This window comes from Chelonoidis abingdonii, chromosome 1 (genome assembly GCF_003597395.2).
Source record: "Chelonoidis abingdonii isolate Lonesome George chromosome 1, CheloAbing_2.0, whole genome shotgun sequence".
Classification (NCBI taxonomy): Eukaryota; Metazoa; Chordata; order Testudines; family Testudinidae; genus Chelonoidis; species Chelonoidis abingdonii.
This window is the reverse complement of record NC_133769.1, coordinates 332,483,558-332,500,175: the sequence shown is the minus strand read 5'-3', so window position 1 is coordinate 332,500,175 and position 16,618 is coordinate 332,483,558. Positions and strand designations below refer to the sequence as shown.

Below are 16,618 nucleotides of genomic sequence, written 5' to 3'. Positions count from 1 at the left end.
TCTTTGAGTCTCCTTTCATAAGACAGGTTTTCCATTCCTTGGATCATCCTAGTAGCCCTTCTCTGAACCTGTTCCAGCTTGAATTCATCCTTCTTAAACATGGGAGACCAGAACTGCACATAGTATTGAGTGGAAACAGTTAATTTAGACCCCATCATTTTGTTTGTGTTTGTATCATCATTTGTATGTAATTCCAATGTGCATTACTTTGCATTTATCAAAATTGAATTTCATCTGCCATTTTTGATGTCCAGTCTCTCAGTTTTGAGACATCCCTTTGCAAGTCTTTGCAGTCAGCTTTGGACTTAACTATCTTGAGTAATTTAGTATCATCTGCACGCTTTGCCATCTTTTTAACCCCTTTTTTCAGATCATGTATGAATATGTTGAACTGCACTGGTCCCAAGAGAGATTCCTGGGGGATACCATTATTTACCCCTCTCCATTCTGAAAACTGACCATTTATTCCTACCCTTAATTTTCCATCTTTTAACCAGCTACTGATCCATCAGAGCACGTTTCCACTTATCCCATGACTGCTTACTTTGCATAAGAGCCTTTGTTGAGGGACCTCATTAAAAGCTTTCTGGAAGTCCAAGTACACTATATCCACTGGATCACCCTTGTCCAAATGTCTGTTGACCCCTGCAAAGAATTCTAATGGATTTTTGAGGCATGATTTCCCCTTTCAAAAGCTATGTTGACTCTTCCCTCAACTAATAGTGTTCATCTATGTGTCTGATAAGTCTGTTCTTTACTATAGTTTCAACTAATTTGCCTCTTATTGAAGTTAGGCTTACTGGCCTGGAAGGCCTGCTGATTTAAAAGCACTTTCAGGAGGCAAATTTAAGAGAAGCTTTCCTGCCTGGGGAAAGGGGGTTGTTTTAAATAGAGAGAGGTAATTATCAAAGTTGGAATTTGGCCATTACACTCGGGTTAACAGCCATATGCTTCTAAAAAGTGCCATGTAATCTTTAATGGCAGTAGATGCTCAGGACTCACAAGGCAATGCCAGGCTTGGGCTAATCACGTGCAAGCTGGTGTCTTTAGCTTGAGGGTGATAGGAATAGAACTAGTATGAAAAAAAGTACCCATATTCATATTAATCATCACAAATTTGACCCTGTTTTCATCAAAAACTTTTGCATCTCTGGTTATGAACTTTTGCTGATAGGTTTCATTTGGACAAGTTTGCTTGAAGGTTCACACGAAAGTGGATGAAATTCACAGGTTTCATCTGAAATTTACAGGTGTTGCAATTTTGTTCCCCTCCTGCAGGAATCCCCTCTTTTCTTTTCTGTTTTTCAAGGCAGTGACCTGTCGGCTTTCATTACTGCCTTCCGCCACACTCTGGTGTAACCAAAGGTGCTCGTTATCTCATCTCTTTTTCTGCAAAAGTTGATGTGGCCAGGGCTGCCCAGAGGATTCAGGGGGTCTGGGGTCTTTGGCAGCGGGGGGCCCCCGCTGCCGAATTGCCGCTGAAGGCCTGGCACTTCGGCGACGGGTCCTGGAGCGGAAGGACCCTCCGCCGCTGCTGAATTGCAGCGGAAGATGCTCCGGGGGCCTAGGCCTCACAAGAGTTTTCTGGGGCCCCCGGAGCGCATGAAGGACCCCGCTCCAGGGGCCCCAAAAAACTCTCATGGGGGCTCCTGTGGGGCCCGGGGCCTGGGGAAAATTGCCCCACTTGCCCTCCCCCCCCCCCCCCGGGCAGCCCTGGATTTGGCCACTTTTCTTCTGACTCCCAGTTCTAAAAGGGTCTTTGTTGGAGGGGAAGGAAAGAGAAGCTTGAGCCTTTCTCTCTCCCTCTGTGGTGGGGTAGGAAACAGCCTGCCCTGCTGCTGGTTCCATCTTTGAGCCTCCAGGCCTGAAAGATACCTGCTGATCCTCAGTAGCTGTAGGTAGGGAAAACCTGCCTAAGGTTTCTAGTCTGCCTTCAGCTTCCCAGATGACCCTTTTAGGATTTGTATGGGGCAGCCCTGTTAAAACTTCAGTAGTGTTATTAGCCCAGTGCTGTTCCTCCAGGATATATGGAGTGGGAGTGGATGCAGGTTGAAGGATGCTTCAGCCAGTAACTGAGATGGTAGAAAAGGTACGGAGGAATCTATATGGAAAAGAAAGGGGGATTTTTGGGGTGTGGGGATACCATGCCATCTGAAATCAGCATATGAACTTGTATACCTAGTTTTGAGAATGTGGGTATACTCTCTGTTCAGCTGGGCAGATTAACTTTTTTAGTAAAACTGGAAATTGGCCCTGGTTGTGTTGTCTAAAATTCAGTTACAATCCTTGACACTGCAGGGACATTGGTTCACTATTGATTTAAAGGGAAGTGCTAATGAATCACCAGCATTACTACCTACAGCACCTAGATTTTCTTTATAGGGCTTCACTTGAAATATTGACTAGGCCTCAGCATAGTCTTATGAAACTGAAAGGGATAAGACCTAAGTGAGTGACCTAAGTGATTCTCTCAGATTCTGTTATCTCTGATTCTATGATCAACTTCTTACAATGCAACATACTAGTCATGTAGTAGTGTTATTGAATGAATAATGCCATATGTATAGTGTCAGGGATGCTCAAATCAATCCCAAAAGACTGGCTCCCAGTCCTATCACACATCCAGTCTCCACAGATTGGAAAAGCTGCCCAAAAATCTGGCTTTCTCAACCATGTCAATGCAAACGCAAGGATCCCATTGCACGATGACCTGCAGAACCCACCAAAGACCAGATTAAAATCCTGCAACCCTCTGTAGAATTGCATCAATACCCTTACACTCAACTTTGATGCTGAGGCTCAATGGAGAGCCACATGGAACATTTCAACAGCTCAAAACAAATAGCTCACTGTTGACCCTGCTGAGGAACCACTGGGTTTTGACTTATGTTGGAAAGACTGGTGCAGTTTGAATTGCATCAGGACATCTCACTGGAGATGTGGACAAACCCCCTTTAAATAGAAAATGAGGCAAGCACATCATATCTGAGTGTCCCCTTCATTCTTTCACCAGAGGCCTCAAAGACATTCCCCAGCTCACTGCTGCAGCAACATGCTGACTATCAAACCTGGATATAGATTTGTAATCATTGCTACCTACCCAAGCCATATGAAAGAAGAAGTAGCATTATTTCTTTTAGTTAAATGACAGAAACATCATAAACTAAAATATGCCAAAGCAGGACATTCCTTAATCCTTGATTTACTGACCTTTCCCCTCCCCCACTTTGTTGTTTAAAAAATGTGTTCAAATTTTGGATGCTTATGGAAGTTGGGGGCCAAAAGAAATTGGCAAGTATGTGAGCTTCCCTGTGTATCTTTTTAAAGGATAACGCATTCCTGATTTGCTGCTCCCCAGCTATTTGAATCCCAAACTTTTATGAAGCAAGAAATGTTAATTATGCTAACTTGTACAGTAGGTCTTATAAAAAGTTTACCAGAGAGTTTCTGTCATCAAATCTGCAATTAATTGCCTGGATAAATTTTGAATAATTAAAGATGGATTCCCCTGTTTTTTCAGGATTGAGGGGTGGGCGAGAGGGTAGTTAACAAAACACCCAAGGCAGCTGACTTGTCTAAGGCCTGGGCTACACTAGCAGGGGGATTCAAACTAAGACAAGCAACTTCAGCTACGCTATTTGTGTCGCTGAAGTCGAAGTATTTTAGTTCGACTTACCTGGCCGTCCTCACGGTGGCAAGTCGACTGGTGCAGTTCCCCGATTGACTCCACTTACTCCTCCTGCTGAGGTGGAGTACAGACATCGATTAGCGGATCGATTTACTGTGTCCAGACCCTAACTCTAAATTGATCCCTGATGCATCAAATACTACCTGCCGATCGGGTGGGTAGTAGAGACGTACCCTAAGCCATCACTGACGGCTGAAACAGTTGCACCTCTTAGAGCCTAACTTAAATCACAACAGCACAGAAGATATTCCTGGCCTTTCTGAGAGAACTCTGATGTTAAATCTCATATGTCCTATTTAGAAAATGAATGACAAACAATATTGAAACAAGTGATCTTAGGGCAAAATTATCTCATTGAAACTCAGAATGGACAAATGTGAAAAGTGCATAATCTGGAAAACAAAACTAGAAGAAACAGCCTTTGAATGTTAAGGATCACTTGCAGATACAGACTAACACGGCTGCTACTCTGAAAAAGGATCACTGACTGTCTTAAAGGGAAAAATATGATTAGTTTTCTTCAGTAGTTGCTACCTGAAATATTTAAATTGGGTCTTTAAGTCCCCAAAGTGTAAGACCAAAAAAGTGGGATGCTGACAAACCCAGACCCAAAATCTTTAAATAGCTAAAGTGTAAGAAGATAATGAATCCTGCCAGGTCAAAGTGGTGATGATGGTTTGGGGCGGTGGGTTAGGGAGCAAGTGTGACACAATGGCCTTAATATCAATTTATTTCTACTTAGATGACCAATTAAAGGGTTACATTTAATGGCCTCAAGTAGATTCTGTGGAGACTAACATTAGATATGGCATCAGGTACGCAGTACCCAGCAAACTCAGAAAGATCTTCCCAGACTCCAGCGGAGGCTTTGCATGACTAGATCTATTCAAAATTAATAGTATGGGTTTTTTTTAATATACGTAAAAACTTGTCCAACACAGGAGTTTGAATTGCATCCACAGTTTTGATTTCAGAATTATAGTGTTATAAGATCCCAATCCTGTATAATGTGCAGGTAAGCCACCAAAGAGCCTGTAGAAGGATTGGGGCCTAGAAATCTAATTTACCAGAGCTTGAACAAACTCTTTTACTGAAAGAATCTAAAATTAAATATTCTAAATTCTATAAATTGCTACTACTATTTATGTACTATTATAAAAATATTTTTATTTTGGGCATTGGGGCAAAATGTTATGGATCATATGACTCTCTTAAACATTGATTTGTACTTATAAAGGATAACTTTATCTAATTATACTGATTGAACAGCCTGGCTATATTTTATATATATTCATTGTATTTAAACAAAGTTTGGTTAAATTACTGTATATACTCGATCATAAGCTGTTTGTTTATAATCTGACCCTTCCAAGATGGCTAAGTAAAAATGGAAAATTTTTATAACCCGTTCAGAGGCCAACCCTATAATTCAGGGGTCAGCAAAATTTGGCTCCCGGGCCATCAGAGTAAGCCACTGGTGGTCCGAGATGGTTTGTTTAGCTCGAGCATCTGCAGGTAAACCTAAATAAACAAAGTGTCCCGGCGCGCCAGCTGCTTACCCTGATGGGCCAGGACAGCAACTGGTGGGGAAATTTTTTGGGGGGAGAAGCTGGGAGTCAGGGGAGTAACCCCTGTGATTACCCCCCACTCTCCCCGTTCCATCCCTTCCCACCTTATCTGGGGAGAGCCAGGGGAGGATATCTCTGACCTGACTGGAGCTGCTCCATCAGGCTGGGCAGTGTGGCTGCAGCCTGCTCCGGTGGGCCAGACTGCAACATATTCCAGTGGGTTGGGCCAGGCGGCATGGCCGCAGCGTGCTCCAGCGCTCGGGCGGCGTGGCCACATCCTGCTCTTGGGGGTGGGGCAAAGTGGCACAGCTGCAGCCTGCCAGCCCCGGAGCTGCTTTGGAGGCTGGGGGGAGAGCAGCATGGTCAGAAGTGGAGAGACTCTGGCCCTGCCTCTTCCCTTCTGGCTGTGCTGCCTCTCCTTGCTCCCTCTGTTGGGGGGAGGGGCTATGTCCCACCTCTCCCTCTCTATACCTGTTCATAAGCTGAGCCCCGTCTCTGGTGCCTTCCTTTTTTACTAAAAAAAATTCAGCTTATGAATGAGTAAATACGGTAATGTCTGTATAAATTAAAAAAGTTATTTCATATTACTGTGTCTTACAACATAGTATATAGTATAGTATTCTGAATATATTGTATGATTGCAGGGCAGTATACTTGATTTTACATATTTGATATCTTTTGACCCCATAGAATGTGGGGAGCGAGGATGGCCTGGGTCAAGTTACACTCTTCAATAATCTGAATGTGTCTGAAATGATTCACTTAGTGTTTTTAATTTTTTTCCTGTTATCATTATAAGCCTGATCCAATTCCCATTTAAGTTAATGAGAATTTTTCTACTGCCTTCAGTAGAAATTGGGCTGGGTCTGATGTCAGTTTGCATAATATAAAACATGTAAACCTTATTTTCAGATTCTTGGAAGGGCTCCCTGAGACTCATTCAGCCAAGTGTTCTGAATCAGATGCACCGATCATGTTGGCAGCTGTACTCTTGAGTATGGAAGGCAACCCTAAAATAAAAAAGTCATTGGTGTAAATAGTGTATGGCACAGAATAATCTCAATCCTGTTGGCCCTGAAGACAATGGGAAAACACTCAAGAATTGGCACTTTGATTGTTTTCCTTACAGACTGACTTTGTTGGGCAAGACTGGTAAAGAAATCAACACAAGTCCCAATCCTGCCTAAGTAAATTTTGAGCAGATCTTCAACTTTTGAAGTCAATAGATCTATGACAATTTATACAGCTGAGGCTCTCCCCTGAGAGTTCTGCAGTTGCTTTCAGTGGAAGCCTGTGGAGGCCTTCAGCATAATTATGTCACTGTGGATGAGTTTGCAAGTATCTCAGTATCCAAACATTGAAGTAAATGCAGTTATCTACTTCATTCAACTGACTATAATTAAAGTGTTCCTATATATACATTAGAACAAGTAAACAGATGTACTCAGTGCACAGTCACTGCTGGCAGAAGTAAATCCATCCGCATTGGAGTTATTTTAAATGTTTAAATAAATGATTACATATCCAGTGAAAGTACATATTAAAAACTTCCCTAATGCCTTAGGAAAGTTGCAATCCAAATAGAGTAAGTGTCAGTAAAATGAAAGACTGTCTTGTGGAGGTGTGTGTGTGTGTGAGAGAGAGAGAGAGAGAGAGAGTGATGTATTGATTTGATAGATATTATAGGTCCTGGAGCTAGGGATGCTGCTGCTTGAAATGGTTTCTATTATACATAGGGTTTACAGTTTGGTTCAATGGCTCTGAGCATCCCCACTATGAAAATTGTTCCAGCACCCCGATAGATATTCTGTCTCTAGTGAAGTTAATGGCAAAACTCCCAGGATTTAACCATCAATGCTGAAATCTTCTTATATAAAGAACAGCAAGTTTCACTGCCCTGCCAATATGTCTCATCTCTGAGCTAGAGAGACCATAGTTTCTATGTCTAGTCAGTCATTGGCCCTTCTGCTCATACCACCAACAAGCAGACCATGTTTTACCAGCTATTTTGGTAATTGTAGGATCATTTTGGATAAAGATGTTGGATACAATAATGCTTGAAAAATGCTTCCAGATGATTGAAGATAAACAAACGCAGAATATAGTAAGTGAAGGTGTATGCATAATAAAACCTTCACACGTGTAACATAATGCAGTTGTTTGTCAGTACACAACCCTTTAGAACAGGAAGCTAAGATTAAAACCGTAGCCAATTGAAAGTACAAAGTGACTTGAGATAGGCAAAATGTAATTTCCCTATTGGGATTCAGCCAAGGCACTTGGCCTAACATCCCTGCTTTTGTGAAAAGTGTCATGGAATATTTAATGATCATAACTGGACTGAATTTCAGTTTGATGCATTATTTGGTAGTCATCTTCTTCAGCTGTGTAATGCTGGGCATTCTTTCAGCAGCAATAAAAGTTTAAAAAAAACAAATAATGTTTTTGTCCTCATTTGTCAAATGATTTAATAAATAGTATTAGGTATGATAGCATTCTGGCTGAATATTGCCAAAAATATTGCTTGAACATATTTGTCAGAGAAAAATGGCAATGTGCAGGAAATTATATATTCAACTAAAGTGCTTATCCAGCTCCGTTCACAAACTCGGAAAGAAAAGTGACACTCCTCAGTCACCAGTACCTCTTCCAGTAGTAGCTGTGGTTTCCCTAGAGGTCTTCCATCCAACCAGGGACCAATCTTGCTAAATATGTGAGATCAGACAAGAAAGTAGCCCTGTGTATGGCTGCTGTAATATTTATGGTAGCTCTTCAGTTAGAGTAAATAATGTAATATGTTTATGTTTAACAGCCTATTCAGATTGAGTATGAGACCAATTTTATATATAATGCCCTAATTTGCAAGTAAAAAAGTGAGGAAAAGTGCTTAAAAATTAAAAGGGTCTGTTCATTACATTTTGTATAGTTATGCTTTCCTTTCATTGAACACATACCTTTCATTATTGTGATATACCTATCTCATAGAGCTGGAAGTGACCTTGAAAGGTCATAGAGTCCAGTCCCCTGCCTTCACAGCAGGACCAAGTACTGTCCCAGACAGATTTTTGCCCCAGATCCTTAAATGGCCCCCTCAAGGATTGAACTCACAACCCTGGGTTTAGCAGGCCAATGCTCAAACCATTGCAAACACATATTTAGGGGAGAATATATCTGAAAACATAACTCTTCTTAAGAGAGGGTTAACTCTCATGGTTGTGATGTCGAGTAGATATAGAAAGAGCTTTGACCAAATCAAATTTATTTATTTTTATAATGTGCTGGGACTTTTGGATTAAGCATTTACATGTAAAGTGTCTTCTTTGATTCAAATAATGTAGTAGTCCATGTGAAGAAGGACAAAATGATGTGTTGCATAGAAATAAGAGTGTACAACAAGCAGGATAGATGGCATGTTTATTGTCATTTTAGTAAGGATGGGGTAAATGATCAGATTTCAAAATCAATTATACAACTTAAAATGTAGCCCCAATTAAGAGGCCTTAAAAGAGAAAAAAACATACTCTGAATATTTTTGCACAGGATACTATACTTTGTTTTCATTTACTAAGCAACACAAATATATAATATGAAATATTTGTCCAATAAAAGTAAGTAGCCTTAGAATGAAGTGATTTTCAGAGTAATATCTATATGGATTAAACATTTTCTTATTCTACATTTTACATTAGCTGCTCCACAAGAATATATTTTAAAAATCATGTAGTCAGGCATCCATTTTGGTGTCTGATAGTCCTACACTTTATTAATTCATAGTCTTACTTTTAATGGGACTGGCTGAAAGTTTTGATGTTGTAATTACTGTTTTCTCCTTTCTAAGTAGTGGATAACATATAAAAAGAGAAAGGGGTTTCCATAGTAGCTAATGTTCACCAGATTTTCTTCTAAAGCACCAAGTTAGCAGACTTCTGAATTAAATCCATATTCATCACTTGGGCCCTGTGATATAATTGAATAGTTCAAAGATACATATTATATTAACAGCTACAGTTAAATAAGCTAAAAGAAGTAAAATCTGGAAATACAGTAAAATGAGAATTGATTGCTTTATAGTGGAATACTCTATAAACTGTCTTAGTTGGAAACATGGTGTTATGCAACATCTGATTTGTATAGTTCTGAGGTCAAATCTTGAACAGAGCCTTACTTGATTAGCACCTCAAGATTTGGCCCCCAAATTGAAGAGTTTGCTGAAGGCAAACAGCCTTTTCTCTTGCAGGAGTAAAGGTTAGAGTTTCCAGTGCTATCCCACTGTTGTGCTTGGTGTATGTGTCGATCTCTAGCAGAATTCATCTAGTAAGATTAAATAATACATTGTACTCTAAAGTATGCGCAGATGAGTAATTACAAAAAAAAAAATGAAATAAGTTACAGATCACACCACAGAGAAGCAATGGAGTATTCTAAGGCCAACCAATGCTTTCAGGCAATGCATAATGTACTTTCAGAAAATCACAGCCAAAGGGGGAAACACTTACCAATAATATTCCCTCCCAAAACCTCAGGGTTGGCTTTTTGTGAATGGTTCACACACTGAGCTGGAAGGACAAAAGGGTATTCCAGATGGGTTCACGTATGTTATTGCTCAAAACTACTGCATGCATGCATCATTCTCTGCTCCTATGTATTCTCCTCCACCTAAATTATGTGTGCTTCTGTCTTGAATAAGATGCAGGAGCACTCATAATATGGGTGTAAACTGCTACAGCTTTTTGCAATATTGATTTATAGCAATTTCTATCTATCTAAGAACTTATATGGCCTCTATTGTTGTGGCAGCCATGTCGGGAGAGGATAGGGAGGGGAAAATCAGATGCAGTCCACATTTGGTCATGGATTAGTGTTACATCACTAGCTAACAGAGCACCTTGTCCAAAGTCCATCAAAGTCAATGGCAGTCTATTTACTGCAATGATCTGTAGACCAAACCCCAAATTCCCTACTGTCGAGACTGCCATACCGTATCGGTTCATGATATTTTAAATACACGTTTCACATAAAAATATGATTGTTTATATATGTATAAATTATCACCCATATCCTGGGGAAAAAATATTACAGTGTGTACTATATGGATCTCATACCAATTTTTCCTAAATGAATTATTTTGATATGGTACAAAAAAGGTCTAGCTATGTTCCAGAAGGAAAATATGGGAAAATTGGGAACTCTTCATAACATAGAAATTGAAACGGTAAGGTGAAAAATATGTGGAATGAATACAGAATGCAATATAATAAATAAAATCAATCAAGGTCTGATGATTAAGTATACTGTAGTGTTGTCATAATTGATTAAGCCTTCCATATGAAAGGATAGAGTATTGTAAACTGTATACCTGGGTATGGGAAAATACTTATAAAAATATACATTTGATAGTACTAAAAGACCATTTCTCAGTATGTATGAAATGTAGATGAAGTGAACAAATAATTAATGGATTCAAGAAAGGACAGAATACCATTTTATCAAGATCTCTGTTTTTAACAAGGACTGATTCTGCAGTGCATGTCATGTGATCTGATTCCCGGCAGAGAGCAGAAAACTTAATTTGAATTGGTTTCATGTCCCCTGTGGAGCTAAAGGCACAGCATACAACACCAATCAGCATCTGCTTTTGCTGTTAAGAAATACAAAGTAATTTTAAAAATCACCCAAAGTAAAAGAAATATTAAGACAAGATCAGTATGTAAAGATTATTTAGTTAGTATAAGAAAGATCTTGATCTTAAAGATGATGTGTAATGTTCTATATATGTTGTGGGAGGCTACTAGAACACATTTAATTCTCAACTTTTTAAAAAATTCAGTAAAAATATGTTATTGGTGCAATCCCAGCTCTCAAAGTCAATGGGGCATCTTGTGTGATTAAAGCTTACACAAGTAGCAGCTTGCAAATTGGTCCCACTGATGCTTGAGGATTTATTGAAAATAAATATTTTTTCTTCATTTTCTAAACAGAAACAAAAACCTGAGCAGTGTTGCTATGTATAAAATATTTCACTAAATTGCCATCAAAAGGACCAAAAAAGATAAAGCAGCAAAGAGTCCTGTGGCACCTTATATATGCATCCAACGAATTGGGTATTCACCCACCAAAGCTCATGCTTCAATATGTCTGTTAGTCTATAAAGTGCCACAGGACTCTTTGCTGCTTTTACAGATCCAGACTAACACGGCTACCCCTCTGATACTTAAAAAAGATAAATACAGCCATCTTAAAAAGTTGCCTACAAATTGTGATCTAGGATGCACACACGTGGGAGAGGATGATCATGTGCTTAAAGACCAGAGCTGAGAGTCAGGATTCTATTCCTGTCTTTGTCACAGATTTCCTTTGTGACATTGGACGAGTCATTTCACTTATGTCACTCTGTTTTTGTTTCCTCATCTGTAAAAATATAATATCTACTGTACAGGTGTGTTTTTTAAGGTTTAATTTATTAATATCTGCAAAGCGCTTGGAGATCTTCTGATTTGTGGTAATAAATGCATGTAACATACAAAGCATTATCATCATTTGTGCAAAATATTACAATGATTGGAGTTCTATAATAATTAAGGCCAGAGCTTGAGTTGAAGTCAATGGAACTGTGCTGATTTACAACAGGTGAGGACCTGTCCCCTAGGACCTAATTCTAGTCTCAGTCTTAGGTGGTATAAATCCAGAATAATCTGAGTGATTCCACTGGTGTTACAGCTGAAAACAGAATTTGGCTGATAGATAGATGTCACTTCTATTCATTTAACTGACAACTGTGCATATGAATCTAGGGCAAAAAATGGCTCTAAATTCTTTTTTCTTCTTGGAGGCTCAGAGTTCTTTGCATGTTATAAAGATCAGAGGCTCTTCTTCACTTTCTCTTAAGTTCTTTCCCTCACTCTATAGGTCTTGTGTTCTGATATGAGGCTCTCTCAGGGGCTTGATAACTCTATTCCGCAATGTGTGTTGAGGAGTGGCCCTCAATTTTGAATTCTTCGGCTCTACAGCTCTTCTTACTTTAGCCATTGAAGGACAAGATCTGGGAGTCTTTGCTTTGTTGCCCATGTGAGTTATGCCTAGGCTGAGACCTGGAGGATCAGGTGCAAAGGGAACAAAAGACAAACCTACATGTCCTACATATCTCTGTGAAGAATTATCGCTTAGCAAATTGGTCAGGCCCTAAATTCTGTTTTAATAAGCCAAGTAACAGATATTCAAATAGTATTTCTTTCAATTCAATATTTCGATTACTCTTTGGAACAAACTCACTTGGATTTTAAGGCATTAAATTATATTTGAAACCCACAAAAGAATTCTGTTTTCCTTTTGCTGTATCTCACAATTCAAATCTTTGCAGCAAAAAAAAAAAAAAAGATTTTAAAGATAGAAAGTCCATTAACATCACCTGGCTGTGAGCTGCTTTTCTCTCTAGAATGAGTGGTAATGAAAGCATTGCTATTTTTATTGTTTTTTAAAACAGGTTATTGAAAGAGCTTTTTAGCTTTCACACACCATTGTCTATGTTGTGATTGCTTTAGGCAACACATAGAAATAACAGAGCTCTGTTGAATCTTTGCTATAGCTGACATTAGGAATTTTTATCTAGCACGTTTCACTATACTTGCAATGAGTTACTAATATCGAGAAGTAAAGATAATCTTGTAATGTTTCCTTTAAATATGGTAATACATGCATTAAATGGATAGAAAGTTAGTTATTTTTAATACTGGTTTCTTACCGCTTTTTCTTTTGTCTTCTCAGGAAAAATTAACCCAGGAGTGTGTATTCAGAGAGCAGTTTGAAGAAAACTGGTATAATACGTATTCATCAAATCTATATAAACATGTGGACACTGGAAGACGATATTATGTTGCGTTAAATAAAGATGGGACTCCAAGAGAAGGGACTAGGACTAAACGGCATCAAAAATTTACACATTTTTTACCTAGACCCGTGGACCCTGAGAGAGTACCTGAACTATATAAGGATATTTTAAGCCAAAGTTGACACAGACAATTCCTTCACTTGAGCCCTTAAAAAGTAACCACTATAAAGGTTTAATGCGGTGGGTTCTTATTGATTAGCTGTGCCATCACATCAGCTCCACTGTTGCCAAACTTTGTAGCATGCATAATGTATGATGGAGGCTTGGATGGAACATGCTGATTTTGTTCTGCACTTAAAGGTTTCTCCTCCTGGAGGAGAGCCTATGCCCACTTGCTTGATTTATTATGAGAGAGAGAAGAGAGTGTGTGTGAGAGAGAGTGAGAGAGAATGAAAGAGAAAGAAAGAAGCAAAAGAAAAGAGGAAAAAGGACTGATGCATGCTGGGAAGTAGACACGCTTTTAAATTTTTGATCAGTTGTACTTCATCATATATCAGCATAGCTGCCATACTTTGATTCATCAGGATTTTTGGCTGGCGGCCTGCTCAAGTGTACACTGCATTTACAAAGGCATGGAGGGTGCAGTCTTACTTAAACAAGAGACTTTTCAGTTAACTGCTCTCGGGGTATCATCCCCTTGAGTTTAAAGCAAAGACCTCTTAGTGAAAAAATAAAAAGTTAAATTTATTTATAGAAATTCCAAAGGCAACATTTTATTTATTTTATATATTTATTTATTATAGAGAGTTTATTTTTAATGAAATATGTACAGGCCAGATAGGCATTTTGGAAGCTTTAGGCTCTGTAAGCATTAAAATGGCCAAGGCCACTATGAACCTGTGGTAAATTCATGCAAGTAAATATAAAAGGTGCATGGATACAAAAACAATTCTAGTGACCCTAATGTACTAAAGGCGACAATCTATTCTGTGCCCATATTATTGTAAAAGTATGCGCACCACTCATGACACTGAGTATTCATTCTTCTGACTGCTTGTTTCATAGCTTACCCCAAGAGGATTAAAGATAAAACTGAGTCTTCAACTTTTATTCTGTGTTTGTAATATTTCCTCTCTGATAAAGTGACTTATTCCATCATTGTAAACTTCTCAGTTGTGGAAAATATAGGGGTTGGTATATACTCTACTTGTTAAAACCTATTGCAGATTATACCAAAGCTAAATGATAAATATGCTTTTTTTAAGCAGAACACCAGAAACAACGTAACTAATATAAACGGTTGTACTAATTAAGATTATCACAGATAGCACAGAATGGTTTAAGAGGGCAAGAACCAGGTAACAGGATCTCTCTTGTAAACACGTTTATTTGTGCACTTGACTATCTGCTGTGAAATTATACAAGTTCCATAGGGGTCATTGTAACATCTTTTATGGAAAATTGCTTTCAGTGTGAACTGTCATAATACATGATATTAGCACCCTTCTTAAAGTCAAACTTGCAAAATGAAACTAATAAATCTCTATCAGCAATGACAATGAGGGGGAAAGTATTATACTTGTTTTTTTCCCTGAAGTTACCTTCAAATATTCATAAACTATAAATGAGATTACAATATGTAATATACTTTATATGGATTTTGTATCATTTTATGTTAAGTACATAAACATATATTGTTACTGGTAATAATTATGGAACTTCTTGTTAGGAAAGAGACTATTTCTCACAATACTCGGAGGAAAAGGGAGCAAAATTGTTAGCATATTTAACAAAATGGAATTTATAATTTTTGTATTACTTAAGTTTTGACCTTACTTCACTTTGCCACTGAATTCACTGGGAGAGAGATCTGGCCTTAATATTCCTAGCTGACTGCATACAGAGACTGACTGTGATCATAGACGTATTTTGTAGTAGCCATTATTATCATTTCTAAACCACTTTTGATTATTAATCCTTTTTTTGCTCTGATACATAATTGTCTATGTGGTATAAAACTATGTAATTTGAAACTTAAATCTATTATGGAACAGCATATGGCTTAATGTCATTGACACATGACTTTTCTGTGCTCCCAGATATAATAGGTAGCAGAGACTGTGTCTTGACTCACACCACTAGTAAACTAAATCAAATAAAAATGTGGCATTTTATAATAATTGTTTTTGAATGCTAAAGTTATCTAAATTAACGTAGTTGATTTAAGATATAGTTAGGCATTGCCTCTTTGTTTATTTGTGTAGGGACTATGTTCTCGTTTAAGAATTTACAGCATTTTATAACAGCTTATAAGATCATTCATTTGTTTATTTTTAACGCTCTTCACTGTTGCTGAAACAGACAGGGAGTCTGGATGCAGGTTGACAGAACACTGAATCATTTGAGCAGAAGGTATTAAAAACCTATCTGGTCAAAACGGAGGAATGAGTTTCCAGGACATACCAGGTTCATCATTCAACATTAGAGGTTAACTTAATTGAACTGCAAAAAGGTGGATTATAACTGAATGTACACTAAATCCACTAACATAAGACATTCATGACAAAAGTTGAAAATGCCATGAATTGAGACCACAGTCTGAGTCTTAACATTGAGTTTCCTTGGGTTTTTAGTCATAGTCAGACCATTTATATCACTTAACATGTTTTTATTTAATTTATTTTTTGTATTTTTTTAAAGAAAGGATTAAAAACCAAGAAAAAATGTTTTATGCGTTTATGGCAGTCGATACAATAAAATGTAACCAATTTACTCAAGTAACCCATAATGGTGTGTAAATACTGAATTTATGTAAATATATAAATATGGAATTTAACATAGGCATTATTGTGAGACTGGACTGTCCGGGGATTGGCAGTGGGCCACGGAGCCTTTCATCTCAGGTTCAGCTCATGTCAAGTAGTGAACAAAAGTTTGTTCAGTCACTTATGTAAAATGTTTGTTTTCTAATGGAGTGAGGTTCACATAACAAAACCACTATTACATGGGTGCCAGTTAGCACCCTTGCCAGGGACTAAATGGGCATGGAGACTCAAATGCCCTTCCATTCCTCATGTGATCCTTCTAAATCAAGTGTGAAGATAACTGATGGGGCAAATTGGGGAAGCTTGCGCTACTGCTGTTCCTGTGCTGTGGACAAAGAGAAGCCTTCATTTTCTAGTGCTGTCAGTCTGGCACCTTTTTTGAGCACTAAAATTCACTTGGAGAAAAATCTGAAAAAAATTGGTGTTATTTACTTGATAATCTGTAATGGTGTGTAAATACGTACAAAATTATGTAATTTGTATAAATATATTGTTATAGAATTTTGAAAATTGGTATTATTTACTTGATGTTCCATTAGAATTGTTTCTTACAACTGTGCATATATGTAATTATGGTATTTAAAAATATTTCTGCTAGCTCTTACAGGAGACATGAGAAAATTCCACACAGAGCAAAATCATGAATGTATATATCTTTTTGCTAATTTGGGATATGGGGAAAAATTTCTTTCTGACAGGAGTTGTTTTGGGG

The 16,618-nt window shown here is 38.1% G+C and overlaps 1 protein-coding gene across 1 annotated transcript in view; it reads left to right on the top strand.

Moving 5' to 3' along the window:
* FGF9 (fibroblast growth factor 9) overlaps positions 1-16,302 on the top strand; it is a 31,564-nt gene extending 15,262 nt beyond the window's left edge. The window contains exon 3 of the mRNA XM_032778557.2: positions 13,018-16,302. Coding sequence (XP_032634448.1) covers positions 13,018-13,263 — 246 coding nt within the window. The 3' untranslated portion in view covers positions 13,264-16,302. The remainder of the gene's footprint in view (positions 1-13,017) is intronic.
* The last annotated feature ends 316 nt before the right edge of the window (positions 16,303-16,618 follow it).